The sequence below is a fragment of the Meles meles genome, chromosome 6 (assembly GCF_922984935.1).
Source record: "Meles meles chromosome 6, mMelMel3.1 paternal haplotype, whole genome shotgun sequence".
Classification (NCBI taxonomy): domain Eukaryota; kingdom Metazoa; phylum Chordata; class Mammalia; order Carnivora; family Mustelidae; genus Meles; species Meles meles.
The window spans coordinates 106,809,632-106,837,249 of NC_060071.1; the positions used below are offsets into that span (position 1 = coordinate 106,809,632).

The 27,618-nt window shown below is 37.5% G+C and overlaps 1 protein-coding gene across 2 annotated transcripts in view; it reads right to left on the reverse strand.

The window, feature by feature from the left end:
* Positions 1–638: 638 nt before the first annotated feature.
* The window catches only part of GCH1 (GTP cyclohydrolase 1), a 42,869-nt gene continuing 15,889 nt past the window's right edge, over positions 639–27,618 (reverse strand). The window contains exons 2-6 of one of the 2 annotated variants that reach the window (XM_046009391.1): positions 19,002–19,111; positions 14,777–14,832; positions 3,052–3,083; positions 2,089–2,173; positions 639–935 (exon numbers count right to left, since the gene is read on the reverse strand). In XM_046009391.1, coding sequence (XP_045865347.1) covers positions 809–935; positions 2,089–2,173; positions 3,052–3,083; positions 14,777–14,832; positions 19,002–19,111 — 410 coding nt within the window. In that variant the 3' untranslated portion in view covers positions 639–808. The remainder of the gene's footprint in view (positions 936–2,088; positions 2,174–3,051; positions 3,084–14,776; positions 14,833–19,001; positions 19,112–27,618) is intronic. The other variant, XM_046009392.1, reaches the window with a different exon arrangement.

Below are 27,618 nucleotides of genomic sequence, written 5' to 3' on the forward strand. Positions count from 1 at the left end.
TACTGAAGTCTCATAAAATAATGGCTTTTTAAAAAAGGCAAAGGTATCTACACTCTAAGTGGTGTGATATTCTCATCAAGGCACAGAGAGTTAAATGTCTAAATCCCTGTATGTTCACATGAGAATACACTTGTAAACAATAGGAACTAATTCCCTGTACTTGAATTTTAAAAAGAATAGAAAGTAGAAATGTGCCTTTTTAACTCACATAATCAAAAACATAGATATTCCACCACCTTCCTTTGGTGACTAACGTCACAGCTGGAGACTCAAAAAATAAATATATAAAAAATAAAGTGCCCTGGCAGTTTCATAAATGTAATTAAAGTGAAGCCTGTTGGACTCTGAGTTTGCAGAGCAATGCTGCACAGTGTACAAAAATTCTTTTAAGCACTACACCATTTTTGTTTGGGGAAGGAAAAAAATAGTATTGGCCATAGTTTTCCCCCATTCCCAACATTCCTATGCTTAGGAACCCAGTTACCATAGTATTTGAGCAAAATACTTGAATTTTTCTTCCTTCCCATCACCCTCAAGGTTATCCAAATGGCAGTGGTTTTGTGCATGTAACTTACACGATGGGCAGTTTCTTTGATAGTTACCACTAAAAGGTGGCAAGAAGAAAGTAGAGGTCTCACCCCTTTGCTAATTATTTTTATTTGATTTGCTATAAATAATTATTAAACACCATTAGTGACAAGGAACAACATTCACGTCTGAAACAATTGAAAATGCAATGTACAAACAATTAAGACCAAACAATGCTACTAGTGGCACGATCCTCAAAGCACATGACACACGCTGAAGTTCAGCTCTTAATGAGAGTTAGAAACTCTTCCCGAGTCTTTGGGTCTTCCCGGAACACACCCAACATCGTGCTGGTCACAGTTTTGCTGTTCATTTTCTGTACCCCTCGCATTACCATACACATGTGTCTACAAAACAAGACAACAGAGGTGGCTTAAAGGGATAGACAGTTGCTGGTTTGGTTTTTAAAGTCAAAAGCAGCTCCCAAAATTAAATCTGGTTATACTGAGTTCACAGCTACCAACTGTACCCAAATGTCACTTCTTGGACAAACATGACCTAAAATGTTTTATTTATGTTTCTTAGTCCCACGGCTCTCATTCTCAGCAGCGGTTGAATCTTTGACGCATCTAGCAGAAGGAGAAACAAGAGAATTTTCTCCGTAGGTGAAAATAATACAAGGGGTCCATAGAGATAAAACAACTTTGGTATAAAAAAGCAATTCAGAATTCTCACTTGCTGGGGCGCCTGGGTGGCTCAGTGGGTTAAAGCCTCTGCCTTCGGCTCAGGTCATGGTCCCGGGGTCCTGGGATCGAGCCCCGCATCGGGCTCTCTGCTTGGCGGGGAGCCTGCTTACTCCTCTCTCTCTCTCTGCCTGCCTCTCTGCCTACTTGTAATCTCTATCTGTCAAAAAAATAATAAATCTTAAAAAAAAAAAAAAAAAACAAAACAAAACCAGAATTCTCACTTGCTCCATCTGTAAGACCCAAAGAGCACCATCTTAGCTTAGGTATTTGGAGAAATACTGAAGTATGTGGTATCACCAGGCAGAATCTAGAGAACAGTGGCCCCAGTGCACGTGAGCAACCTGGTGAAGCTAGATGGCATGCACAACACAGAGCTCATGCCCTGTCGGAAGAAGGGACAGTGCAATTCTCGTAATTCATTCTGACTTAAAGAAGTGTCTTCAGATGCCCTTCACACCCAGTTTTTGCTCCATTTTTAAAAATGTGTGACCAAATATTAGGAAAAGTCTGCTGAGCTAAAGAAGAAATCAAGAGAAGTCATAAAATGCTTCTGGTTGCACACATTGCTCCGCTTAGGCTGATGACTCCCGACACAGCCACCAGCCCCACGGAAAACAACACAAAACCAGTCTCCCATCTGGTTCCTGTATTGGCCATGCAGTCGATGCAAGAGGTAAAGAAAGCTTAAGGTCAGAGGCAGAAAACATGACAGTGTCAATAATGTGGCATCACGGGGTGCTGGAAAAACTGAGCAACACTAAATACCACTTCCGGGCACCACAAGGACAATCGTTAAGGGCAAGTGCGTACTTACGTGGCTTCCACCACCACCCCGACTCCAGCAGGCCGCAAGGCCTCTGTGATTGCTACGGCAATTTGTTTCGTCAGCCGCTCTTGAACTGTGGGGGCGACAAGAAGCTCCGTTGAAGAGTCTGACACTAACCGCGGTCTTGAGAATATTTGTTGTCTTGGAATATTCGAAATCTTAAAAAGCAGACTTCTGTGAGGCTTCAGAACCCAGACGCACCAGCTCTTACAGGTCTGCTTTGGCTGCGGCCCACAGGAGGCAGCCGTTCAGTTCCCTCACCCGCAGATCCAGTACTGAAGAGTCTTTGGCACCCCCGCAGGGAACGGGTGCGAGCGACAACTGTCCCAGGCATGCAGGAAGACCAACTGGTAATGAGCTCCACCACGCAGATGAATAAATCGCTCGCGACAGGATTAACAGAGGCACTAAACCCAATTATTGAATTGTACATGGAGCTCGAAGCCAACAATCTAACCTAAACCATGCGGTCCCTGTGCTGAATAAACAGTTCGTCTTTGAAAACATATTAAGAGTGTTCACTGCAGCATCGTGTCTATTTGAAAACTGATAAAAATCTGCAAACGTCTATTAGAGCAGGGATTGGTTAAATCAAGCCCCAGCACAGCCAGCAAAATGAATGAGACAGTTACATGCATGTAGGAGAAAAAATGTTTGATTTAAGTGGAAAAAAAAAAATGGGGGGGGGAAGCCCATTACATACAGTATGAGCCCATTAAAAAATGTCATATATTGATTTTAAAATGTTGGTAGACACACAAAATATGAAGGAATATGCAAATACAACAATGATTTCTTCTAGAGGCCTGAAACACTGCAGACTTCCCTTTCTATATTATATTCCTATGAGATTTTAAGTCATATGTATTACATGTGAAATAAGAACAACAAAAAATATTTTTTTCCTTAAGAAGAAAATGTTTTTCTGTAAATAAAAGTTTAAAAATTTACCTTGTAATCGTCTACTATAGATTTCTACAATCCTAGAAAAGAAAGAATTGTTTTAGTTAATCATAAATTTGAGAAATGGAATTGGCTTCCTCAAAGGACCAAAAGGACTTTATTGAAGAAATTGTAGGTGTGGGCAGGAGATCGCTGCTTCTAAGAGGAAGAAAGATACAAAAACTACATGGAAATGAGAAGAGGGAGGGTCTTGAGGAAACCACCAAGAGTGACGCAGAGTGCTAGTACCCTATGTCTCCAAAGAGAAAGAGAATTACAAGAATATTCACTAAGGACAAACACAGTGATTTAGAGCTCCCAAGTCATCAATTTTAGACCAAGTCTCAAGTGTTCTAATTAGTCATATTGTTTAACCAGAGCTCAAAGTTCAAGTTAAAAATAAAAAGACTATTTGTTAATTAATAGCAGGCCATTGTCAGCTACTGTACCCACTAAACCTATTAGGGTAATGGGATTAGGACTGAACAGACTTCTTCAGATATCTCTTTATAAGCTACGTCTGTATGAGCACTCTGTATGATTAATTCCCCAAATAAGAGCCTCCTGATCTCGGCTTCTAACACAATCTGTCAAGTGACAGATTTTCCCCTTTTAACACCTTTCACTCTAGTTGTGAAATGTAAAGATGGTCACATGAATTACATATTTGAGGATAACAATTCACATTAAGGATCTTTTCTTAAAATTTGGCCTTCTAGTCATGAATTTGGACTCGATTTAAGGATCACTTCACCGAGGAGGCATTTTACAGCTCTTCCCTCTGCACCCCCCTCCATATGGTGCTCAGATAAAATTACAAAGTTGCTCCTTTATACCCATTATAACCAATAAAGTCAGTAACAGATACGGTGGCCTGTTTACCACTCAAACTGAAGGCAGGATGCACTCTGACTCCTTGTTTCTAGATTTATAACATTGAATGAATATAATTATATATTTTTAATTTAGAACAAAAACCTGAAGAAGGATGCTGTTCAAGCTCCTTGGATAGGAAATATGTCTTATTTCTTCTGAGTCAAATCTCTATATATTACTTTTTATAGTTTTCTAGGTATTTAGTTTCTGTTGTGTGACTAGGAGATGCCATTGATTTAAAAATTAGTACTATCTTTTTTTTTTCTCATAGTCATCATTTCCTTCTCTAGATTAGAATTTCAGGTACAACATTAGATAACTTTGGCAATACTAGACACCCATATTTTGCTCTATACTTTAACAGGAATGTCTGTAACATTTTACTATCATCCCTGATACCTGCCTGTTTCTGGTAGATAGCCACTCTCATACCAAAGGAAGGCCATTCACACAGATCATTATTGAGTGCCTTCTATGTATATGATTATGGGATAAACAGGATCCCTATGCTCAGAGTTTATAATCTATCCCTGGTTTATTTAGTTTTCCAAGTAAGCAGAAGGCACTGAAATTTTGTCTTCTCAGCGCTAAAGATAATTATATAGCTTCCCTGAATTTAAAAAACAAAAAAACAAAAAGCCCCCAATACCTCTATTTTGTCCTCTTTCTTGAAGATAATGTATTTAGAGTATTTGTTGAAAATAGAATTCTAATTTGATACTAACATTCATCTGCCTTTTAATATTGCCATTGGCAAATAATCATCAGTCTAATTGCTGTTACTTTGTAGGTTATGTTTTCTATGAAGATGCTTTAAGATATTTCAGTATGTGTACTCTGAGGTTTTCTATGTCGTGTCTAGGTGGGGATTTAATTTTTTTATCCTGTTCAGGATTCATTAGGGTTCCTAAATCTGAAGACTGACTTTTTTGCATGTGCTCCAGAAACGTTTTTAGTCATCACCTTCTCTAATACTGCACCTATTCCATGGCCTCTGTTACCTCCTGGAGTTTCAATTAAGGACACATTAGACCTGCTCAGTCTTCCACATCTCTTACATTCTCACCCATGTATTCCACAGAGCTCTGAATGCAATTGCTTCAGACCTTTCTTCCAGTTCACTATTTTTGGCTGTGTCTAACCTACTATCTATCAATCTGTATTTATTTGTATTATTTATTTGTATCTATTTATTTGAGAGAGAAAAAGAGTGCACGAACCTAGGGAGAGGCAAAAGGAGAGGGAGAGAGAGAATCCTCAAGCAGACACCCTACTGAGTGTGGAGCTGGACTCGATCCCAAGACCCTGAGATCATGACCTGAGCCAAAGTCAAGAGTCAGATGCTTAACTGCCTGAGCCACCCAGGTGCCCTTCAGTATTATTATATTCTAACATCTTTGTTGTATGTTCTGTATCTGTTAGCACCAGCCTCTGCCCTCTTTGACCATTTGTTTCAGCTGACTCTGCCTCATGGTGGCCTTTCCTTTACTTTTGGTGAATTCATGCTCCTTAGAATATCATTTGTGGGAATTCTCTGAAGCCAAAATAAAAGTGCATCAGAAAAAGAGCACTTGTTTCTGCTAGGTGCTAAAAGGCTACCTCCTTGGCAACATTTTAAATTAAATTACTGCCCTGGGTGTTCTGAGGACCACCCATGGTGATATGAATTCTGAGCCTAAACCTTGTGAATATATGGCTATGGGTTCTTTTTCCTGCTCTTCCCAGAACAAAGCTAACAGGTAGTATCTCTTCCAATGTGGGGTTGAATAGGGAGGAGAGAACCCTGCCTTTGACTCCAGTGGCAGCTAATTCTTGTAAATTCTTACTGGAATTTCCCCCAATGTTTGAAATGTTCATACACAATATAACTTTGTATGCTATACTAGGAGGGATATCATTACCATCTAGTTTACCACAGTCCCAGAATCAGTAGTTCTTAATTTTAATCTAAGCCATTTCTGTATTCTTAGAATAAATCTCCCTGGGTCATCATGGAAAGAGTACTTGTGCCTGTTAAAGTAGGAATTGATATTTGGAATTCTTCAACTATATTAATAAGTGGGATCAGTCTATCATCTTTTTAAATGCTAGTTTTATCAGACTTTCATCAGGGATATACAACTTCATCAAATTAATGGTATAGCTTTTCAGGTTTTTCCATGCTCTTGAATAATTTATACAACACTGGAATTAGTGGTTACTTGGAAGTTGTCTATTAAATTGACCATCCATCCCTTTCCCTCTCACCGCACTCCTAACATTAATTTGACTTTTTCCAATGGTTACTAATTTATCCACGTTTTCCAACTCTTGGTTCATTCCCTTCTCTCTCCAACTTTTTTAACTAATTCATAAAGATTGAAAGTTCCTAAAACATATTTTTAGTTACACAACCTCTCATTTCTAGATGTATTTCTCCTTCAATCAGACCGCTAAGCAATCTATGATATATGATCTTTTGGATTTATGTTTCCTGTTCTTTTTTAAATTTTATAATTTAATCATTTGATTTTTCTTTCTTCTTTCCCATTTGTCCTATTAAGCTTGTTTTTTCTTTAAAAAAATATTGAAGTTTAGTTTATTTGCTGGGTTTCTTATTCGATAATGAAAGCATTTGTGGCTATAAATTTATCTCCAAAGCACAGGTTCTTTTTAAATTTTAAAATTTTAAATTTTAAATTTTTGAAATATTATTTTAATTTAATTAAATTTAAGCTAAATTTAATTAAATAAATTTTAATTGAATTTAAATTTAATTAAATAAATTTAAATTAAATTAAATTAATTTTAATTAATTATACCTTTACTGAGCTATAATTGACAAAGATTGTAAAGATAAAGAGGTATAATTTTAAAGATAAAAGGTATAATTGACAAAGATTGTAAAGATAAAGTATACATTGTGATCTATTATATGTATACATTGTGAAAAAAATCCCCCATCCAGTTAATTAATATACCCGTCACCTCACATATTTTTCTCCCCCACCCCACCCCAGTGAAAACAGTGGACACTGAAGTAGAGCTATCTCTTTAATATCCTATGTTCACTTCCTCTGGATATATACCCAGAATTAGGATTGCTGGATCATATGTCAGTTCTAGTCTTAATTTTTTTGAAGAATCCCCATACTGTTTTCCATAGTGGTTGCACCAATTTATATTTCCACCAACAGTGTACAAGGGTTCCCTTTCTTCCACAGACTCACCGACACTTACATCTTATCTTTTTTATAGTACTGTAGCTGTAGTTGTGCAATGGTATCTCATTGTGGTTTTGATTTGTATTTCCCTAACAATTAATGAAATTGAGCACCTTTTCATGTACCTGTTGCCCATCTGTATACATTCTTTGAGAAAATGTCATTTAGTTCCTCTGCCCATTTGGATCGATTCTTTGCTATTACATCATATGAGTTCTTTGTATTTTTTGCACATTAACCCCTTACCAAATATGTGATTTGCAAATATTTTCTCCCTTCTGTAGGTTGCCTTTTTATTTTGTTGATGGTTTCCTTTGTTATGAAGAAGCATTTTAGTTTGATGTTGTCTCACTTGCTTATATTTTATTTTGTTGCTTATATTTCATGTCAAATCATCACCAAGACTAATGTCAAGGATCTTACCCCCTATGTTTTCTTCTAGTTTTATGGTTTAAGGTCTTATATTCAATCCCTTTTAAGTGGGTTTTTGTGTACAGTATAAGAAGGGAGTCTAGTTTTCCCAACATAATTTTTAAAATTTTTATTTATTTTTAAGTTTTATTTATTTGAAAGAAAGCAAGCAAGCACACAAGCAGGCAGAGTGGCAGGCAGAGGGAGAAGCAGGGCTCCCCACTGATCGAGGAGACTGATGCGGGAATTGATCCCTGGGATCATGACCTTAGCTGAAGGTAGACACTTAACCAACTGAGCCACACATGCCCCAGGTTTATTTTTTATTAATCTCTACACTGAACGTGGGGCTCAAACTCATGAACCTGAGTCGACTACATCAGCTTAGTCACACACTCTACTGACTGAGCCTGCCAGGTGCTCCCTAACAGCATTTACTGAAGATACTATCCTTTCCCTATTCTTTCTTTGTCATAAATTAATTGCCCATAAATGCGTGGGTTTATTTCTGAGCTTTCTATTCCATTCCATTGGTCTATGTATCTATTTATATGGCAATGCCATTCTGTTTTTATTATTATAGCTTTATAATTTAGTTTGAAATTAGAAAGTGTGAAGTCTCCAGTTTTTACGGTTTTTCTCAAGATGGCTTTGACTATTTGGGGTTCTTTGTGGTTCTATACAAATTTTAAGATTGTTTTTTCTATTTCTGTTAAAAATACCATTGAAATTTTGAGAGGGATTACATTGAATCTGTAGATTTTTTTAGGTAGTATGGACATTTAAACAATATTAATTCTTCTAATTCAAAAACATGAGATATCTATTTTTATATTCTTCAGATTTTCTCATTAATGTCTTCAAGTTTTCCGTATGGATCTTCCACCTGTTCGGTAAAATTTATTTCCAGGTATTGGTGCAAATGTAATTGGATTGTTTTCTTAATTTCTCTAACAACTTGTTGTTTAATGTATTGAAATACAATTAACTTTTGCATATTAATTTGTATCCCTTAACTGAATTTATTAGTTCTAACAGTTGTTTGATGGAGTCTTTAGGGTTTTCTATATATAATATCATGTCATCTGCAAATACAGTTTTCCCTCTTCCTTTCTGATCTGGATGCCTCAGCTTTGTCTAACTGCTCTGGCTAGTATTTCTGATGCTATATTGAATAGAAGTGGTGAGAGAGGGTGTCCTTGTCTTGTTCTTGATATTAGCTGAAAGCTTTTCATTATTGGTATGATATTAGCTGTTGGCTTCTCACATATGGCTTTTATTATATTGAGGCACATTGTCTTTATATCTAGTTTATGGGGAATTTTTATCATGAATGCATGTTAAATTTTGCCAAATGTTTCTCTACATCTATTGAGATTACCCTATCATTTTTATCCTTCATTTTGTTAATGTGGTTTATCACTGGTTGATTCACAGATATTGAAATATCCTTGTGTCCCTGGAATAAATTCCAGTGGATCATAGTGTATGATCCTTTTAAAGTATTGTTGAGTTCAGTTTGCTAATATTTTGTTGAGAATTTTTACATATATGTTCATCAGAGATATCGACTTATAATTTTCTTGTAGTTTCCTTTCTGTTTTGATACCGGGTTTAATACTGACCTCGAGAAATGAGTTTGAAAGTATTCCCCTCTATTTTTTAGAAGAATTTGAGGAGGATTAGTATTAATTTTAAAGTACAGTTTTTTACTTCGAATTATATACACTGACATACAGTGTTTGCATCATAATGATTGTCATATCAAAGGAATTTAAAAGAACTTTAACTTTCAAAAAGCCAGTTTTTAAAAATAGTTTTGTATTAATTTCTAGTTTTCTTGTTACACAATAGCCTGTTCACTTTTTTTTTAACTTAAAGTCTGTCTTTTGGCCAAAATCCTATTACTCTGCTTTGTATAATCTTTTGTCTGTCCCAACCAAAGGCTGAGAGGTAATTAGTATTTCACTCATTTCTTTCAGGTTTGTCAGTTTCTATATGCATTTAGCCCAGTTTCTGTTTTCTGTTTTGTTTTCAAAACCAATTTGACCAAAAAAAAAAAAAAAAAAATTTCATGACCACTTTTTATTATACAAACTTCCTCAATATAAGAGGGCCAACCCAGTCTCCTTTGATAAACTTACCTTTTTATTTTTAACTTTTATAATTTTTTTAATAAAGGGGACATGATCCGGTGTTGGATTTAACCCAGTATACATCTTATTGGACTTGCCCACTTATTGGTCTTATAAAATCTATGCTAGGTCCTCTGTTTCCTGTATTGCATTATGCTTCCTCACCTCTTCTTCCTCCTCTGGTAGCTAGGAAAGTAATCTGGTAACTCCTTTGCAGGTGGATGGTATAATTTAACCCTTGCAAATTTTAATGGTATTTTTGATGCCTTCATGTAACTTGACTTGTCACCAAGCTGCAAATTCTCAACTACGGTCACAGCAAAGAGCAAAACGCAGCAGGAGGTAGAGGTGGATCACAGTGGGACTTGTCAGCTAAAGTAAGGAGTTTGAACTTTATCTTAAAAGCTATGGGGAGCTGTGAAGGATAAGCATCATCAAATCCACACTTTGGAAAGTACATCCTAGCAATGTACGAGAGCAGGTTTAAAGACACTGAGAGATTAGAGTCAAAGAGGAGTTCAGAGTTTTATAGTCCAGAAAGAACATAAATAAGGCCCAACAGAGAGTGGTTGCAAGGATAGCGAGAAGGCAGCATGGTAACAGGAAGGAAATGGGGGTGCTGCAGGAGGTCAGTGAGGATGGATGGCAATGGATGCATTCCTCCCCACTCCTTGCACCAAATGCATTCCAGATGGAGTGAAGATTTAAATATAAAAATAAGGCCATAAAAATAAACCAAAAACATGAGTTTATGACTACATAAAAGTTTTAAAACTTCTTTGTGGAAAAATGATATCTTAAAACCAGAAGACAAATGACAAGCCTGGAAAAATTATTTGCAGCACCTGACCTAACTGGTTTAACATTCAAAGAGCTCATACAAATCAGTAATAAAAAGACAAGCAGTACAATGGGAAAATTAGCAAAGGTTAACTAAAAGCAGGAAGCTTCTATAGAGATTCAAATTCTATTAAAGAAATGCAAGTTTTTAAAGTGTGCATTAAAACACGAGGTACCCCTTTCCACTAATCAGTTTAGCGAAGACTGAAAAGTGTGATGAAAACCCAGTGTTGGCAAAAGTGGAGAAACAAACACCAGTTGACCATATAAACGGATACGCTTTTCTTTGTAGAGCAATTTGACAACATCAAAAATTCAGCTATCCTGAACCCAGCAATTTAATTTCCATAATTTACAATATACAAAACATGTTCATGAAAGCATTTTCCCCTTTTCTGACAATAGTCTCAAAGTATAAAGTATACTTCCATCAAAGACTGGTTAAATGAATTACATAGAACAATTAAAGAGATACTATGTGGTCATTAAAATGGACTCAGACTTTTGGGACTAAAAGATCTCCAAGGGATTTCAAAGTTTTTTAATTAAAAAAACAAACTAGGGGCACCTGGCATGTGACTCTTGATCTTGGGATGTGAGTTTGAGCCCCATGATGAATTTATTTTTAAAAAATTAAAAATTAAAAAACAAAAAACATAGGTTGTAGTACAGAATGTGGGTATGAGCTCCCTTTTTTGCTGTTTAGTTTTGCTAATTTTAAAGAGCTCCACGTTTGTGTTTGCAAAGAAATTTTCCAGAAGGACAATCTCCAGTCAAGAGACAAGAAATCTCTAGTTTTAACTATGAGGAATGGAAATAGAAAGGAAGACTTTCCCTTTACTCACTCATTCATATTTAAGGTTAATTGGTAAGTATGTTACATTTATAATAAAAGAGGAAAAAAGAATGTTCTCCTTGTAATATAATACCCACCCTATCATTCCAACTATCTTATATTCATCCTTGCCTAAATCTCTTAGTTGTATCAATTAATCAGCTCCCCATTCACTGGAATATGCCTTGTGCCTACTCTTTTATTTGCTTTTGCTTATTATGTATTAACCTAAAGGAATTTCTCTTTCATTTAGAATTCTGCTCAGTCTTCCACCTCTCAGTCTCTTCAACCCTGCCACACCACAGTCGTCTTGGGTCCTCTGAACTTGAAGCTCCAAACCAGGAATCTCAGTGGTACCTACTGCCTCGTGCTGTCCACCCTCCTTGACGACAGTGACTGTGTCCTCTCTAGCAGTCATCGTAGCTGACACAATACCTTTTCACAGTAGATGCTCAATTGGTAGATGAGCCATGGCTACCCTGAGGCACTTCAGTTCTATATTCAAGATTTAATTATGTTCACTCAGTTATTCTAAGGCAAGAAAAGGAAGATATATTCAATTTCAGTAACAAAAGGACTTTTTTCTTAAAAATAAAATTTTATTTTATTTTTTTAAAGATTTATTTAAGTAATCTCTACACCCAACGCAGGGATCAATCAAACTCATGATACTGAGATCAAGAGTCACACACCCCTCCAACTGAGCCAGCCAGGGACCCCAACAAAAGGAATTTCTATTCAAACTGCATTCACTCTGGACTTCTACTAGAGTTAAACCAGATCAACTCACTTCTGGCATTTTCTCGTTACTTAAGGCTTTACTGTTTGATATTTGACTTCCCTGGCACTGAAAGGTCATTCGTTTAAAGGCAAGCATATAACAGACTTCACATACAAGATTAAAATGAGCAGTGAAGTTTTGCTAGGATATCCAGCTTTCTTTATTATTCTTCATTTCCTAAATCTTCCTACTTCTTATAAGAAATAAGCAGTTGGATAAAATCTTAGCCTCCTTTCCTGTTTAATAGACCCTTCAGTCAATTTTTTTTAACAAATATCTGAAAGTAACATACACTCTGTTCTTTGGTTTACTGTTCCTTTTTTTAAGTTTTAATCCCATTAGCATAAGGACAAATCCCTACGCTAATAATCAACTCCTTTGTATTGTTTCATAAAAGCTTAATTATTGGAGATCTTTCCATTTCCGTAGGAAAGGAAGTAACCAAAGATTATTCCTTTCTACCCCTAAATTATCATTTATTCCAAGGTCTCACTGGATTACTCAAGAATCCATTTCCATAAAGTATTACCCATGGTCTACACAGCGTGGTCTTCTAGGGAAGGCTACTTACATTAAGACCAAGGTCTAATATTGTCTATCAAGCTTCCTTATAATCTGGAAACTATCCACAACCTACCTCTCACATCTGGACAGTGTGTTAAAAACATCAGCAGTGCCAGAATTTCTACATAGGAAAGGCAGAGGGTTAGCAATCTTGCAGGAAAGGAGCATGCCATGGGGCTGGGCCAGGAGCTAGGTTTACACAGCAACCACACTGACTTCACTTAGACTATGTCTTATAAAACAGTAAGAATAACCAATTTTAGTAAAGACGCTTCTGTTCACTGTTGACATGACTTTATTTATTATTTAGGAGTAAATTGCTAGGGAGGGGGTTGCTAATAGAAATTATAGTGGGATTATTTCCCCCCCATCATCACCAATACCCTTTTTCAGCCACCCCTTGGCACTGCCCCTGGGTACAGATCACTGAAAAGCGGCAAGATGTTTCGGTATTTGTGTAAAGAGCCTTTCTTCAGTGCAGCGATTACAGCCATGATGTAAGAACATCTTTTCATGGTACCAAGTAGCCCTGTCTGATGCAGAAAGTGCTGAGCAGGCACGAGGTCAGAAACTAGGGAACTTAAATGGCTCTCTTCTACCTACTCTCTCTTTAATTCATAGAGGAAATGAGTAAGAAAGTGGAAGTGAAAACAAAGTAAAAAGAAAAGCTGTGGAGAGCAGCTGTCAGATTGGCAGGGTGGTTTTTACAGATTCCAACACAGAATTGAAAAAGATCTGGACCACCATTTCAGGACTGTAGTGAATCCTAATGTCTAAGTGAAGAAGCAGGAACCCATCAGAGCCATAGGATAGTTAGTCAGTCACAAAGACTCATTTATTCCAATTTTGATACAGTCACTACACCATCCAATTATCCACACCTAGCTCGGTTTATTTTAAGGGGCAAGGGGAACTTGACTATATTTTCATCACCTGTTCCCTCATTTTGTTCTTTTTTCTTTAACATTTTATTTTTCTTTAAGATTTTATTTATTTATTTGAGAGAGAAAGTGAGTGAGAGTGCACGTGAGAGACAGAGCACAAGCAGAGGGAGCAAGAGGGAGAAGTAGGCTTCCCGCTGAGCAGGGAGCCTGAGGTGGGGCTCGATCTTAAGACCCTGGGATCAGGACCTGAGCTGAAGGCAGACGCTTAACCAAATGAGCCACCCAGGCACCTCTCCCCCATTTTGTTCTTAATTCTCTTCACACATACACACACACACATCTCCCAACATTTGCCCATACCTAGGACTCACTAACTCCATACAAAAAAATTACAAAAAAGAACATTTAGGGGCAAGAAAGAATTGGTGACTGAACCTGGCAGAGAGATATGAACACTGATCCTCAAGTTGATCTCCACTTAAAAACACAGATGACTGTACTTATCCATTACTTCTCCTTCCTAAGGCTGAAACAAAAATAGGAGCAAAGGAAGTTTTTAAAAGGCATGAACCCACAGGATAAAGAATGGAAAAGAAGACTGTAGTAGAAAAGAGAGAAATAGGAGAGTAAGTATTGTTTTGGAATATTGCTGAGAAAGCCAAGAAAGGCACAGTACAGCCGTGTGTCTGCAGAAGTAAAGAAACCAGAAGAGAATGAATGGCCCTGCAGGACCCCCAAAGAGATGCCTGGAGACACCCAGATGCAGTGGAAGACAGGGTTGAGACCCCTATAGTAGTCTGATTAAAAGTCTGAAAACAGTGTAGTGCAATTAGATCCCAGCACAGATTTCCTTTTCCCACCCGCTAGCTAAACCACCCTTAAATATGGGGACTGGACTGAAAGTACCCTTGGATCCTTTCCAGTCAAGAAAGGTCCTGCAGAGAAAGGTATGAGCTAAGACTTTTTAAGGATGTGTTGGTGGCAGAGGGGTGGGAGGTGGGGGAGGAAGGCAGGGAGGGCTGAAAAGAAAAGGGATTTGTGTTTCAGGTCCTCCAAATACGTTTGTCTCTGCAACCATAAATTTTAAGTAGCAATGTGACTTTCAGGTTAGAGCCACACCAGTCAAGAAAGCCTTAAGAGATTCTTGCCGTATAGGGACAAGTTCTACAAATCTGTTTTCCTGTTCACCGCACAGTCATACTTACCTCGCAAGTTTGCTGAGGCCGAGGACTTGCTTGTTGGGAAGATAACCAATATGGACCTTCAAAGAAGAGACAGAAATCATGAGTGAAAATCCAATGCTTCTTTGTAACAAATAAGGAAACAAAATAAGGAAATAAGGAAACATAATACAGTATATGCATTATGTAATTCAACACAATGAAAATGTATCCTTAAGATATCTATATTAAGACTTAGAAAATGAAGAACTTACAAAAGCATTTAGAAAATTACATATATGCAGTAAAAGAAAAATATACATGAATGTTAATGAAATGGCAAATTTGAAATACAGTCATGGTATTTCCTGGTGAAATTAAACTCTTCATATAGTTCTTTAAGTCCTTCTTCCATTGAGGGGACACACTCTAGTATCCTGTAGCAACACTAAAATATAGCCAGGAAAGCATCCTTTATTTTTTTTTAAAGATTTTATTTATTTTGAGAGAGAGAGAGTATGAGCAGGGGGAGGGGCAGAGGAAGAGGGAGAGAGAGAATCTCCAGCAGACTCCATGATGAGCATGGAGCTAGACACAGGGCTCGATTCCACAACCCTGAGATCATGACCTGAGCCAAAATCAGGAGTTGGTCTCTCACTGACGGAGCCACTCAGGAACTCCAGGAAAGCTTCCTTTAAATGGCTGAAACTGTAACTATAAATACTGCCGTTCCACCTTTAAAATCCCACCCTGTTGCACAGAAAGAGGGTCTCCATGCTCTCTGTCATGCTTGGTGGCCTCATTTCCAAGCTGCTGGAGAACACTATCTTCCTGGTGGGAGATAAAGGACACAGATACAAATGTGACTCATCAAGACCTGGACCTTAAGACCTAAGCTCTTACTGGACATACATAACGCCAAGCCAATTCTGTAATTTTAAATGTCACTAACTAATATCTCCTATGTCCATGTTACCTCTCTTTGAGCCATGTATCAATTATAAGAAATCATTAGTTCTAAAAAACCTAGTAAAGTAAATGGTCATTTGTAGGCCAGCAATTAGCCTAATATAAAATCACAGATTCATTTGCATCATGGTTTGCCAGCATTTGTTGCATTTGTTCAGCTGATATTTATTACATATGTGAATAATCGATCTAGTAGTTATTAGTAACTTTTCATCTATTAGCACTTTGCTTTGAGAGTTTAAGAATAATAATTCATCACCTTCCTGGTCAGCAGAAGGGGAAAATAAAGTAGCACCTGAACACTGGGTATTTCAAAGAAAAAAAGAGTTAAAACTTTCCCACAGAACTTAGAGCTTCTGTACCAACTTGAAATTTTTATACTTATATGCAAAGCCATCCTTTATTGCTTATACTATTTTTTATCTTTCTGAAGATCTTAAGTCACTTAAATGTCAATTATAGAAAATCCTCACCGAACAATATATTTTTTAAAAAGTTAACAAGAACACAAACAGAGATAATCATAGCAGAAGGTAACAGGATATAGTGGTGAGAGACTGAGCGCAGACCGAGTCCTAGGTCTAGCCCCAACCAAATCACTAACTCCCTCTGTCCTCTCGGACAAGTCATAGGCTTTCTCGGCCCTAAATTCCCCATTTACAATAAAAGGTAATAAGATAAGCTCAAAGGTGCCCTCCTTGAAAAACCTATGCCCTGATGTCACATGGCCAGCATGATTAATTGTGGGGTTGCCAATCCGTGCATTCCTCTTGATGAGATGAAATACAGAGCCTTCAGCAACCTCATGAACTACTCTTATCAAAAATGTTTAGCCTTAATCTTAAGAAGTTTTGGATCTAGTCTAGCTTATAGGAAATCCAGAGGTTGAATGGAACAAATCCAGAAGGTGGGACACTCTACAAGACAACCAGCCCCATCCCTTCAGTAAGAGAATGTGGATGTGGGAGGGGGGGAACTATTTTAAAATAAGAGACTTGGGAAGTGTAACAACCCAAAGCAATACAAATGTGTGACTCTTATTTGGATTCTGGTTTATTTATTTATTTTTTAAACATTTTATTTTTAAGTAATTTCTATACTCAACATGGGACTCAAACTTACAACCCTGAGATCAAGAGTCACATGTTCTAGCGAGCTGAGACAGCCAGGTGCCCTTGGATTCTGGTTTAAACAAACCAACCATAAGACAGTTGAGACAACTGTAGAAAAGTAAATATAAGGGTTAGTTACTAGATGCTATTTAGGAATTACTTTTATTTATGGTAGTGCTACTATGGATAAGAAAATATTTTAGAAATGTGTATTAATAATTAAAAAAAGAAATGTGTATTAATAATTAGTGATGAGGAGTCATGCCGTCTACAACATACTTTATATTCTCTAATATGTTGAAAAATTTACTGCTAACTTTCAGGCTGATAGTCAAATCAGAGTTACATTTCCTTAAAAATCCTTATCTTTTACAGACACATACTAGAAGAAGAGATGGAAAAAAATAATATCATATCTAGGATTTTCTCCAAAAAGTTTTTCTCCAAAAGGATTTTCTCCAAAAACTCCAAAAAGTTCCCAGTGGGAACTTATATATAACAAGATTGGCCCTTTATCGATAACTATTGAAGTTGGTTTTAGGAAACATGGAACTTTATCATACTAGTCTTTCCATTCTTACATATGTTCGAACTTTTCTGTAATAAGAGGTTTTTAAAAAGAGAGATACCACTACATCCATATGAAAATATTAAACTTAAAAAGACTGAAAGTGCCAAGTGTTGGCAAGGATGTCAAATGACTGAGACTCACCTTAGAGTACATGAAGTCTAAAGTGGTACAACTACTTTGGAAAACTCAAGATCAGTATTTATTAAATTGGATATGCATATAACCATGACCCTGTCAGTCTACTCCTAGGTATATTCCTAACAGAAATGCATGCACATATGCACGCAAAGAATGCTGGTATCAGTATTGTTTGTAATAGGAGAGAGACAGACAGACAGACAGACAGAGAGGATAATGTAAATATCTACCAAGAACAGAATAAATTGTGATATGTTTGTACAATGAAATAATACATAGCAATGAAAATAAGCTACAATGACAGGTAATAATATGACTTTGACAATGGGGAACAACAACAACCAAAAAAAGCCAGACACAAAAGATTTCATGCTATAGATTCTTCCCATTTATGAGTTGAAAAACAAGCAAAAACACTATCGTGTTTGAAATTGATATATGGATTACCCATGGGGACAAGTGATGGGTTAGGGATTAAAAAGGGCACAAGACGACCTTGCAGGATAGTAATAATATTCTAGTTCCCCATCTGTGAAGTAGTAAGGAATACCTTTATAATTTGTGCATTTTTCTATGTTTCACCTTATTAAAGTGAGAAAATAAAATATTTTAACAAAAAAAGTGACACAAATGTTAACATATTAAATTTAGGTGATGGGTATATAGGTACTCATAACACTATTTCCTGTAAGTCTTCTGTTTAAAAACTATTAATAAAAAGTCAAAATAAAATTATAATGGGGGGTAAGGACAGCACTACTCTTGGTCTTAAATCCACATGTTTTCAGAGATGTTTAAGTAAAACAAGCTAGATAACATTATCTAGCTTGCATTAGATTCATTTTTCCTAATACAGACAAGGTTGAAAACAAATTAAATCCACTAATACTATGACCTCTGCCACAAGAAATTCTGCAATCATTGCTGCTCATGCCATATTATACAAAAGTAAATCTTGGACCAAACACTATTTAGTCAAAATAAAGAGCAAAGGTTTTCAGAGCCTGTAGCAACTACCTGGGGAAAAAAATGAAACTTTAATCTCATTATTTTAACCTATTAACATGGTATTTACTATGAAATGTTTGCCCTGAAGACTTTCTGCTACTTTGTTTTTGTTTTGTTAGTTTTTTTTTTTTCCTCCAAGATTTTACTTATTTATTTGACCGAGCACAAGCAGGAGTGGCAGGCAGAGGGAGAGGAAGAAACAGGCTCCTCCATATGGGGCTTGATCCCAGGATGCCCGGGTCATGACCTGAGCCAAAGACAGGTGCTTAACCAAATGAGCCACACAGGTGCCCCTTGTTTGGTTAGCTTCAAACTATTAGATTAGTCAAGTTGATAAAGAGTAAATGTTTTTGTGTAACTCTACATATCTGGGATGTTAGGAATTAGCAGGTAATGATTTTAAATATAATAATCCTAATTTTAAAACTTTAATGTGCTTTTTAAAATTACTAGGAAACAGAGAAAACCTTACCTTTCCAACAAATGGAACTAGATGATGCTCGCACATAGAAAACATATCTATGTCCTTCACAATCACCATCTCATCGTGATCTTCATCAAATATAGCATCATTTAGGACATCTGAAATCAAGAGTTTTGCTTTAGTAACATTTCTGATTTTATAGAAAGAGATGGAGTAGAAAAAGTAACAATCTCCATGGATAAATATAGACAGTCAACAAAGACAAAACATTCATCCTAACTAAAATATTAAGAGAATACAAATTAAAACTAGTTATTTTTCTCCCACCAAATTAGCAAAGTCTTTTTTTTTTTTAATGATGAGAAAAATCCTTAGGATATAGTATTACATAACAAATGCAGGATTACAAACAAATGTGTTTGCTGCATGACAGAAGGAGAAAGGGAGAAATTATGCGAAACAAAAGAGTGGCTATTTCTGGTGATGGAAATGAGTCGCTTTCACTTTCTTCCTTACATTTTCTTGTACCTAACACTTGCTCTATAATAGATGTGTAGAAAACCATATCTGACTTCTGAGGCCAGAGGGCCTTAGCCATCTGACTCTAAGCCAGATCTAGACACCCATAAACTTGATATGTTATCTATCCCCTAAATAATCATCTACTCTTACAGAATTTTCTAGTTACTGTATGCAAGCATCAGACTTAAACAGTTGCCTTCTTCCCTAAGGAAATAAATGCTACAATTCTTACATGTATGCCTGTCCAGATTGGCTTTTGACCTCTGGACTCTGGTACATATGGCCAGGCATATGACAGACATTTAGAAACAAAAAAGCTTTATTTTTAAAACGCACACTGGTATCTGGACATCTTGGCAGCCTACACACATTCAAGACCCCACGCTGTGTGATTTCAAGGATTTGGGGATACCCATCTACATAGTACGACGAGACGGAGCAGGGAGGCGTCGTGCAGCAGTGTGCAGTGACCTACCGATATTTCCCCTCAGAAAGACGGGCTGCAGAGTGAGTCACAGGGAAGAAATGCAAACGTCCACCCACACAGCCTGACCTTCAGCGGCTCCGCTGCTACTAGAATAGAGGCTCACAGATACTGAGTCATCGTTTAACTACAGTTATCATCCCCTGAGTCAGGCTATTCTGAGATACATGTGATTGTGTAGTGGAAAAGTCATTAGTGCGGTCAACGAAAGTGAACATGCAGGGTTTAGATAGCCACAGACAAACACCGCACTGGTAGGAGAGGCTGATAAAATCCAGGGAAGAAAAGTTCATTCTTTTTTTTTTTTTAAAGATTTTATTTATTTATTTGTCAGAGAGAGAGAGAGAGGGAGAACACACGCAGGCAGAGAGAGAGGCAGGCTCCCCACTGAGCAAGGAGCCCCATGCAGGACTCGATCCCAGGACCCTAGGATCATGACCTGAGCCAAAGGCAGCGGCTTAACCAACTGAGCCACCCAGGCATCCCGAAAAGTTGATTCTTGAAGTAAATACTTCTCCACAATCAGCTTTCTATACTGACTACTCTGCCCTAAACTTCAGTCATAATTCTGAAAGAAGTTCCCGAGTGCTCCCCGAAGTATCCTGGATTTCTCTAAGATTTTAAAGTAAGATTACTGTCATGCATAGCTTATTAAAATCTTTAGTCACCTAAGAAAAGATCCTGAAAGGAAAACAAAGTTCTTTTCTTAAAGAACAAAAGAGAATGATCAAAAAGCAGCATTTATTTGTTTTCTCTGGCATAGAATGAGGGCATCCCCATTTCTAAGCTCTGACAACAACCATATGGACCTTGTTAAAGTCTGGTCCTCAAGTTAGGCCAAGTTAACATCTGGGGCCATCACTAACCAGCTGTTGGACCCTCAGCAAAGTACTCCATGCCTCAATCTTCTAAGCTATAAAATGGACATGAAAATAGTGCCTACATTTTTCAGGGGTATCCCAAGGATTAACTGAGATAACACATATGTGTTTAGAAGTGTGCAGGTGGAGTGAGAGGTAGCTGTTGTTATTACTATTATTATAAGTAAGGTTGAGAGAGTCACTGAACTATGTGTCCTGTGCACACGAACACACATCAGAATTTTAAAAGTAATAATTTTCTTCTAAGAGACAGACCACAGAAAAGGAAAGCCATTAACTTCAGTGAGGAAACATGGCAAACACCACTTTATCCAAGTGATCCAGGTTAACTTCACCAGTAATAAGACATATCGATACCATGTAGCTCCTGGTATAATCCAATGAGAAATGCACATCACCCCTATGGTCTCCTTTCCCAAAGTGTGTAACTGTAGTCCAATCGCTGGACAAACTGAGGGACATTCTGCAAAATACTTCAATAGGTACTCTCTTTTTTTTTAAGATTTTATGTATTTATTTGACAGACAGAGAACACAAGCAGGCAGAGAGGCAGGCAGAGAGAGAGAGGGAAGCAGGCTCCCCGCTGAGCAGAGAACCTGATGCAGGGCTCCATCCCAGGACCCTGGGATCATGACCTGAGCTGAAAACAGAGGCTCTAACCCACTGAGCCACCTAGGCACCCCAACAGGTACTCTTTTAAAAAGACATGGAAAGATTGAAGAAGTGTCATGGATTAGAGGAGACTAAAGAAACATGAAAACTAAATGCAATGGGAAAACTAAGATCCACAGAAAGCCTGTAGCTTAGTTAATATTATTGTACCAATATTATTTTCTTAAGGGATGGTAACTGTACCATAAGCCATATGAGATGTTAACATGGGAGGAAGCTGGGCAAGGCCATATAGATGCTTTCTGTACTATCTTTGTAAGTATTCTATACATCTAATATTATTTCAAAATAGTATTTTGGGGAGGTGAGGCGAACCATAAGAGACTATGGACTCTGAAAAACAACCTGAGGGTTTTGAAGGGTCAGGGGTGGGAGGTTGGGGGAACAGGTGGTGGGTAATGGGGAGGGCACGTTTTGCATGGAGCACTGGGTGTTGTGCAAAAACAATGAATACTGTTATGCTGAAAAAAATAAATAAAATGGGAAAAAAAATAGTATTTCAAAATAAAAAAATTTTTTAAAAAAAGCAACAGGACAATGTCCACCAAGTGGAATATAAAAACAATAGAGCAATACCCAACAATAAAGTGGAACAACTACTAATATCTGTCCTAATATGGCTGAATCTCCAAAGAATTATACAACGTGGAAGAAGTCATATACATACATACAAAAAACTATATATGAAATTCTAGGAAAGAGAAGTATAAAGAGAGAGAGCAGACAGATGGCTTATCAGGGACCAGAGGGTGGGAGATGGGAATGACTGCAAAAGGGTGCAATGAAACTTTTTTGGGCTCTGGAAAGAGTCTATACCTTCAGGTAGTTGTGCAACTGCGCACATTCGTCAACATTCACATTGTACACACCAAGTTGGTGAATTTCACTGAATTTAAGGTAGCCCTTAACGGAGTGAGCTTTTTAAGATAACCTTGAAAGACTGTAGAATAACCTGCAACCTTTTGTGTAAAGAAAGTGGAAAGGGGGAGATATGAACATATATACATTTACATGCTTATCTGAAAAAGAAACACTGGAAGAATAAATCAAAAAGCTAATAAAAATGATGAACCCAAAGGACAAAGAAAACAGGAGAGAAGAGATATGGATAGAAGGGAGATGTCTTTAAACATAATTTGTCACTCGGTTGACTTTGAAATCATGTAAATGTTTTACATACTGAAAATTAAATCAAAAGGAGGGAAAAAAAACTAGTGACCCTCGTATGTCTTAATGCTTTGTGGTAATGGAGCAATATAATGTTGCCTATATCCCATTTCATAAAAGTGAACCCAGACTATAAACTTGACCTAGCCAAATCATTTTTCTTCAATAATGAAGTTTCCCTGCTATATTTATTTATGTTTTGCTCCAACGTATCTGAAAGCTACCATCTGTGGCTAATAAGAACAAAACACTATCACAGATTGTTTTAATTTCCTGCCTGTTATCAGCAGCAAGAGGTAACCCTGGAAACAAGGATTTATGGCATTCTGTTTCCTACTGTTGGTCATAACCAACAAAAGAAACCGAAAGGGCCTCTAAAAGTTAAAGGTTTGTCTATTACAATGCCCCACACAAAGAAAAATGTAAAAGTATACCTTTCTCATGTCATTAATGACTAAGCAATGCCAACAAATAGCCCTGATGGACAGCCATCCCTTATGTCTTAAGTCGCTTCCTTAAAGTATAGTAAGTCAGATCCATAACAGGAGCCCAAGTTCCTATTTAAGCACCCTCTGAAGCAGGGTGCTGTTCAGACTCCCCCAGTGGGCTTGTTAAAACACAAATCACTGGACCCCCTCACAAAGTTTCTGATTTTGTAGGTTTGGGTGGGACTGAGAATTGGCAGTTCTAACAAGTTCCCAGAAGATGCGAACACCCCTGCTCTGGGAACCATACTCTGAGAGCCCCTGTATTAAAGTTCTAGTCCATGTTTTGCGTTGCTATCAAAATCTTCACAACTTCAACATGCTCCTACTCAAACACAGTCATATAAAAAACATGGGCCTACTTCTGCAAGGGTAAAGGTAAAAGGAGGCAGAATCCTTTCCGAGGAGATTCCCCACAAAAAAAAAAAAAAAAAAAAAAAAAAAAAAAGCTGACTCATGGAATTTCTTTTGAATGAATGGTAATAGGAATTAACATAATCTAGGATGTTTGGTGATCAGCACTAAAAATTAGAGATCTCTGGGGTGTCTGGGTGACTCAGTGGGTTAAAGCCTCTGCCTTCAGCTCAGGTCATGATCCCAGGATCCTGGGATCGAGCCCCGCACCCTGCTGAGCAGAGAGCCTGATTTCTCCTCTCTTGGCCTACCTCTCTGCATACTTATGATCTCTGTCTGTCAAATAAATAAATAAAATCTTTTTTAAAAAAATTAGAGATCTCTAAAGAAGCCAGAATTTCAGATCCCATGCACCTTCCTGGAGAACGATGTTAGCAGACAATGGAAGAAAGCCTGGAACACTGAATGTGCATCCATCCTAAGGGATAGTGAAGGGAATGGGTCTGCCTACTAATTTTAGAACTAAGACAGCAAAACACAGAGTGAGAGCTAAAAAGGCATAAAAAACCTCTTTGCTCCTGGCTGGAATTAAATCATCTCACGGGGCTAACAAAGACAAGCCTACCCTGACTTGAGGGAGAAAGGTCTGAATCACTGGCCCAAACCCTCCAACATCAGAGCTGCCTCTACCAGCATACACCCCTTACTTCATCACACCTCCTGGTACCACTGTCATGCATGTAATTTCTCCCAACCCTGGAAGCAGGCATTGTAGCTTAAGGCTTTAAAGTTTCCACACAGTGCCCCATATGCCATGCACAGAATCAGATTTAAACACAGAACTTCCACTTGATCTAATTAATATGTCAGTCTTTACCCTGCCAGTTTACTTCCTTAAGACAGATTTCAAAGAAAGGGCTCCAAAGAAACTTGCATGGCCAAGGGCATAGAAGAATTATCATTGCAACATTATTGGTAAGAGCAAAATTAGGAATTTAAACGTGCATCAGAAGAACAATTACACAATTTGGATAGGGTCATGTAATAAAATATGACCCAACAATGAAAGTAAGTGAATCAAAGCTGAATTATTTCCTGAAACAATGTTCAATGAAAAAAGCAAGTATTAAAAGCAATAGCAGATATATACAGTATGATCCCTTTACATGAACTAGAAGCAAAATTACATGTTCTTTATGGACATACATATGAAATAAAAGTATAAAAATAGACATGAGAGTAGAGGTCAAATTCAGGAGAGTGGTTAACTCCGTAGAGGAAGGATAACATGATTAGAAAGAGGTATCTATGAAACTCCATTTGTATTTTCAGAAGCAATTACAGCAAAATATTAAGAGTTGTTCAAATTAGATAAATGTTGGTTAAACAAATTCTTTGTGCTTTTCTTTGTATATTTCAGACCTTTCATTAATTAAAAAAAATTTATTGAGTTTTTCATGCATGTGCTGGTGTTTTGGTGTTTTTCCTGAAAAAAAGCAAGATACTGAGGTTACCTTTGCATAGAAGGTAACTGGCTAGAGATCAATTACACAGGAAAGACAGAGCCAGCTTCATGCAACATTGCAAACTCCTTCAGAAACCTCCCTAGATCACACTCTGCAATTAAAACAAAGGCTTCGGAGCGCCTGGGTGGCTCAGTGGGTTAAGCCGCTGCCTTCGGCTCAGATCATGATCTCAGGGTCCTGGGATCGAGTCCCACATCGGGCTCTCTGATCGGCAGCAAGCCTGCTTCCCTCTCTCTCTCTCTCTCTGCCTGCCTCTCTGTCTGCTTGTGGTCTCTCTCTGTCAAATAAATAAATAAAATCTTTAAAAAAAAAAAAAAGGCTTCTGTCTGCCCTCATTGTGGTGATAAAACATTTTGCATTCTACCCCCTTTTTGAAAAATTTGTCCTACAAGTAAGTGTAAGTCACTATCTCTGCTTTCATGTCCATCATGATGGTACACCACTTATTAGCACTTCCAACACTCACAGCTTCTTGCACTTAACAAGACAAAGCTAACATTTGTAAAATTTGGCCAAAATAAGCATGAATTCAAACGTTCCACAGACTGATAGAACGGTGGAAACTAAGATGACTTTAGACAACCATTCACACCATCTGCTGGAGTAGACAAAGCTGTGGCACAGCTTTCATATGCTCCATGAACTTATTTCACAAACTGCAAGTTTGTCAGCAGGACAGATCTAATGCATTGCAGAGAAAAGTAAAAATCGGTTATTTTGGAAATTTTCATTCTTGTCCTCCCTCGCAGAGATAAATTCCCGTGTTGCTTGTAAGCAATTAAAATACAGCAAAGGGGCGCCTGGCTGGCTCAGTCAGCACAGCATATGACTCCTGATCCCAGGATTGTTAAGTTCAAGCCCCACACTGGGTGTAGAGATTACTTAAAAATAAAATCTTAAAAAAAAAAAATTATAAAATAAAATATGGGGAAGACAACAGAGATGGATCTTGATGGAATTATGCTAAGTGAAATAAGTCAGAGAAAAACAAATATTGTATGATTTCACTTACATGTGGAATCTAAAAAAAAGCCAAACTCTTACAAACAGATTAGAATGGTGATTACGAGAGGCTGGGAGGGTGGGAGAAATGGGGAGATGTTGGCCAAAAAATACACACTTCTAGCTAAAGATGAATACATCGCTGCTTTTTTTTTAAATGCACATCTTTTTGAATATAGTTAACAATACTGTTTACGTATTGAAAGTTGCTAAGAAAGTAGATTTAAATGCTTTCATCACAAAAAAGAAGCAGTAATTAGGTGATGGAGGTATCAGCTAACCTACACTGGTAATTACATCGCAATATCAAGTGTATTTGATGTAAGTGTATCAAATCAACTTCTTGTATGCCTTACACTCACACAGTGCTACATGTCAATTATATCTCAATAAAACTGTTCAAAAAATATAGCCAAGGATACTGAAATAAATGTACTGGCTGCCCTCAAAATATTACTAATATGCATGTTTTATTCAGCAAATAAAATACTAGAGAACTATTACCATCCTCTTAGATGGGCTTGTCACGAACACAGTGTTTGTTGTTGAGGGACATGTTTTCATATATGAAATTATCTTTATGAAACAAAAGTTTTCCCTCATTACAACAGTACAGTTTGTTGTGGTTTATTTATAAGGTACTGAAATGAGAAAATGGAAGTGCCTACAATTTCTACAACGTCTACTCAGACACCATTACTTAACTGGCTCTTGGAAAACCACACACACAGTGGTCCAAAAAGCAGAATGGCAAATGAGAAGAAATGAATTTTAAAAGTCCAAAGACCCGGGGCGCCTGGGTGGCTCAGTGGGTTAAGCCTCTGCCTGCCTTCGGCTCGGGTCATGATCACAGGGTCCTGGGATCAAGCCCCGCATCAGGCTCTCTGCACAGCGGGGAGCCTGCTTCCCTCTCTCTCTCTCTCTGCCTGCTTCTCTGCCAACTTGTGATCTCTCTCTTTAAAAATAAATAAATAAATAAATAAAAGTCCAAAGACGCATGTTCTCATTTGAACGTTGTACAGACTGTGACCTGAGCTATAGGCTCCTCACAGGTAAGAGGACGGTTTTAGAGAAGGAATTTAACAGGACTCCCAGGTTCCTCACTTGCACAGTTCTAGGGGTGTTAGAAATCAATGCCAAATTACAACACAATTATTTTCCCACCCCCACTGATCGGTCACCTTTTGAGATAGGCGAAGGCAATAAATAACAGCTTTCTGTACTGAGGTAGGGAAAAGCACCTGTTTTAAACTTCAGATTTCTTTTTCATGGATAAAACTGAAGGCTGCCAATTCTGCACATTATTAACTCTCAAAGTTATCCAAACCTCCTAAGTATTCCCAATCTGGTCTCAGTTTACTACTCTGAAAATTTGTGGTAGACAAAAATGAGAACCTTAAAAGGCTATCCAAGGAAAGAAAGAAGAGTGTATTCAAGGAGTCATTAAAAAAAAAGAGGCACACTTGCCAAATTTAGTTTTTTAATTGGATAATTTTATATATCTTTCACAATCCAGCTGTTAAACTGTAAATGGAATTTACAAAACAGATGGTGGTAACAAGGTCTGGTTCA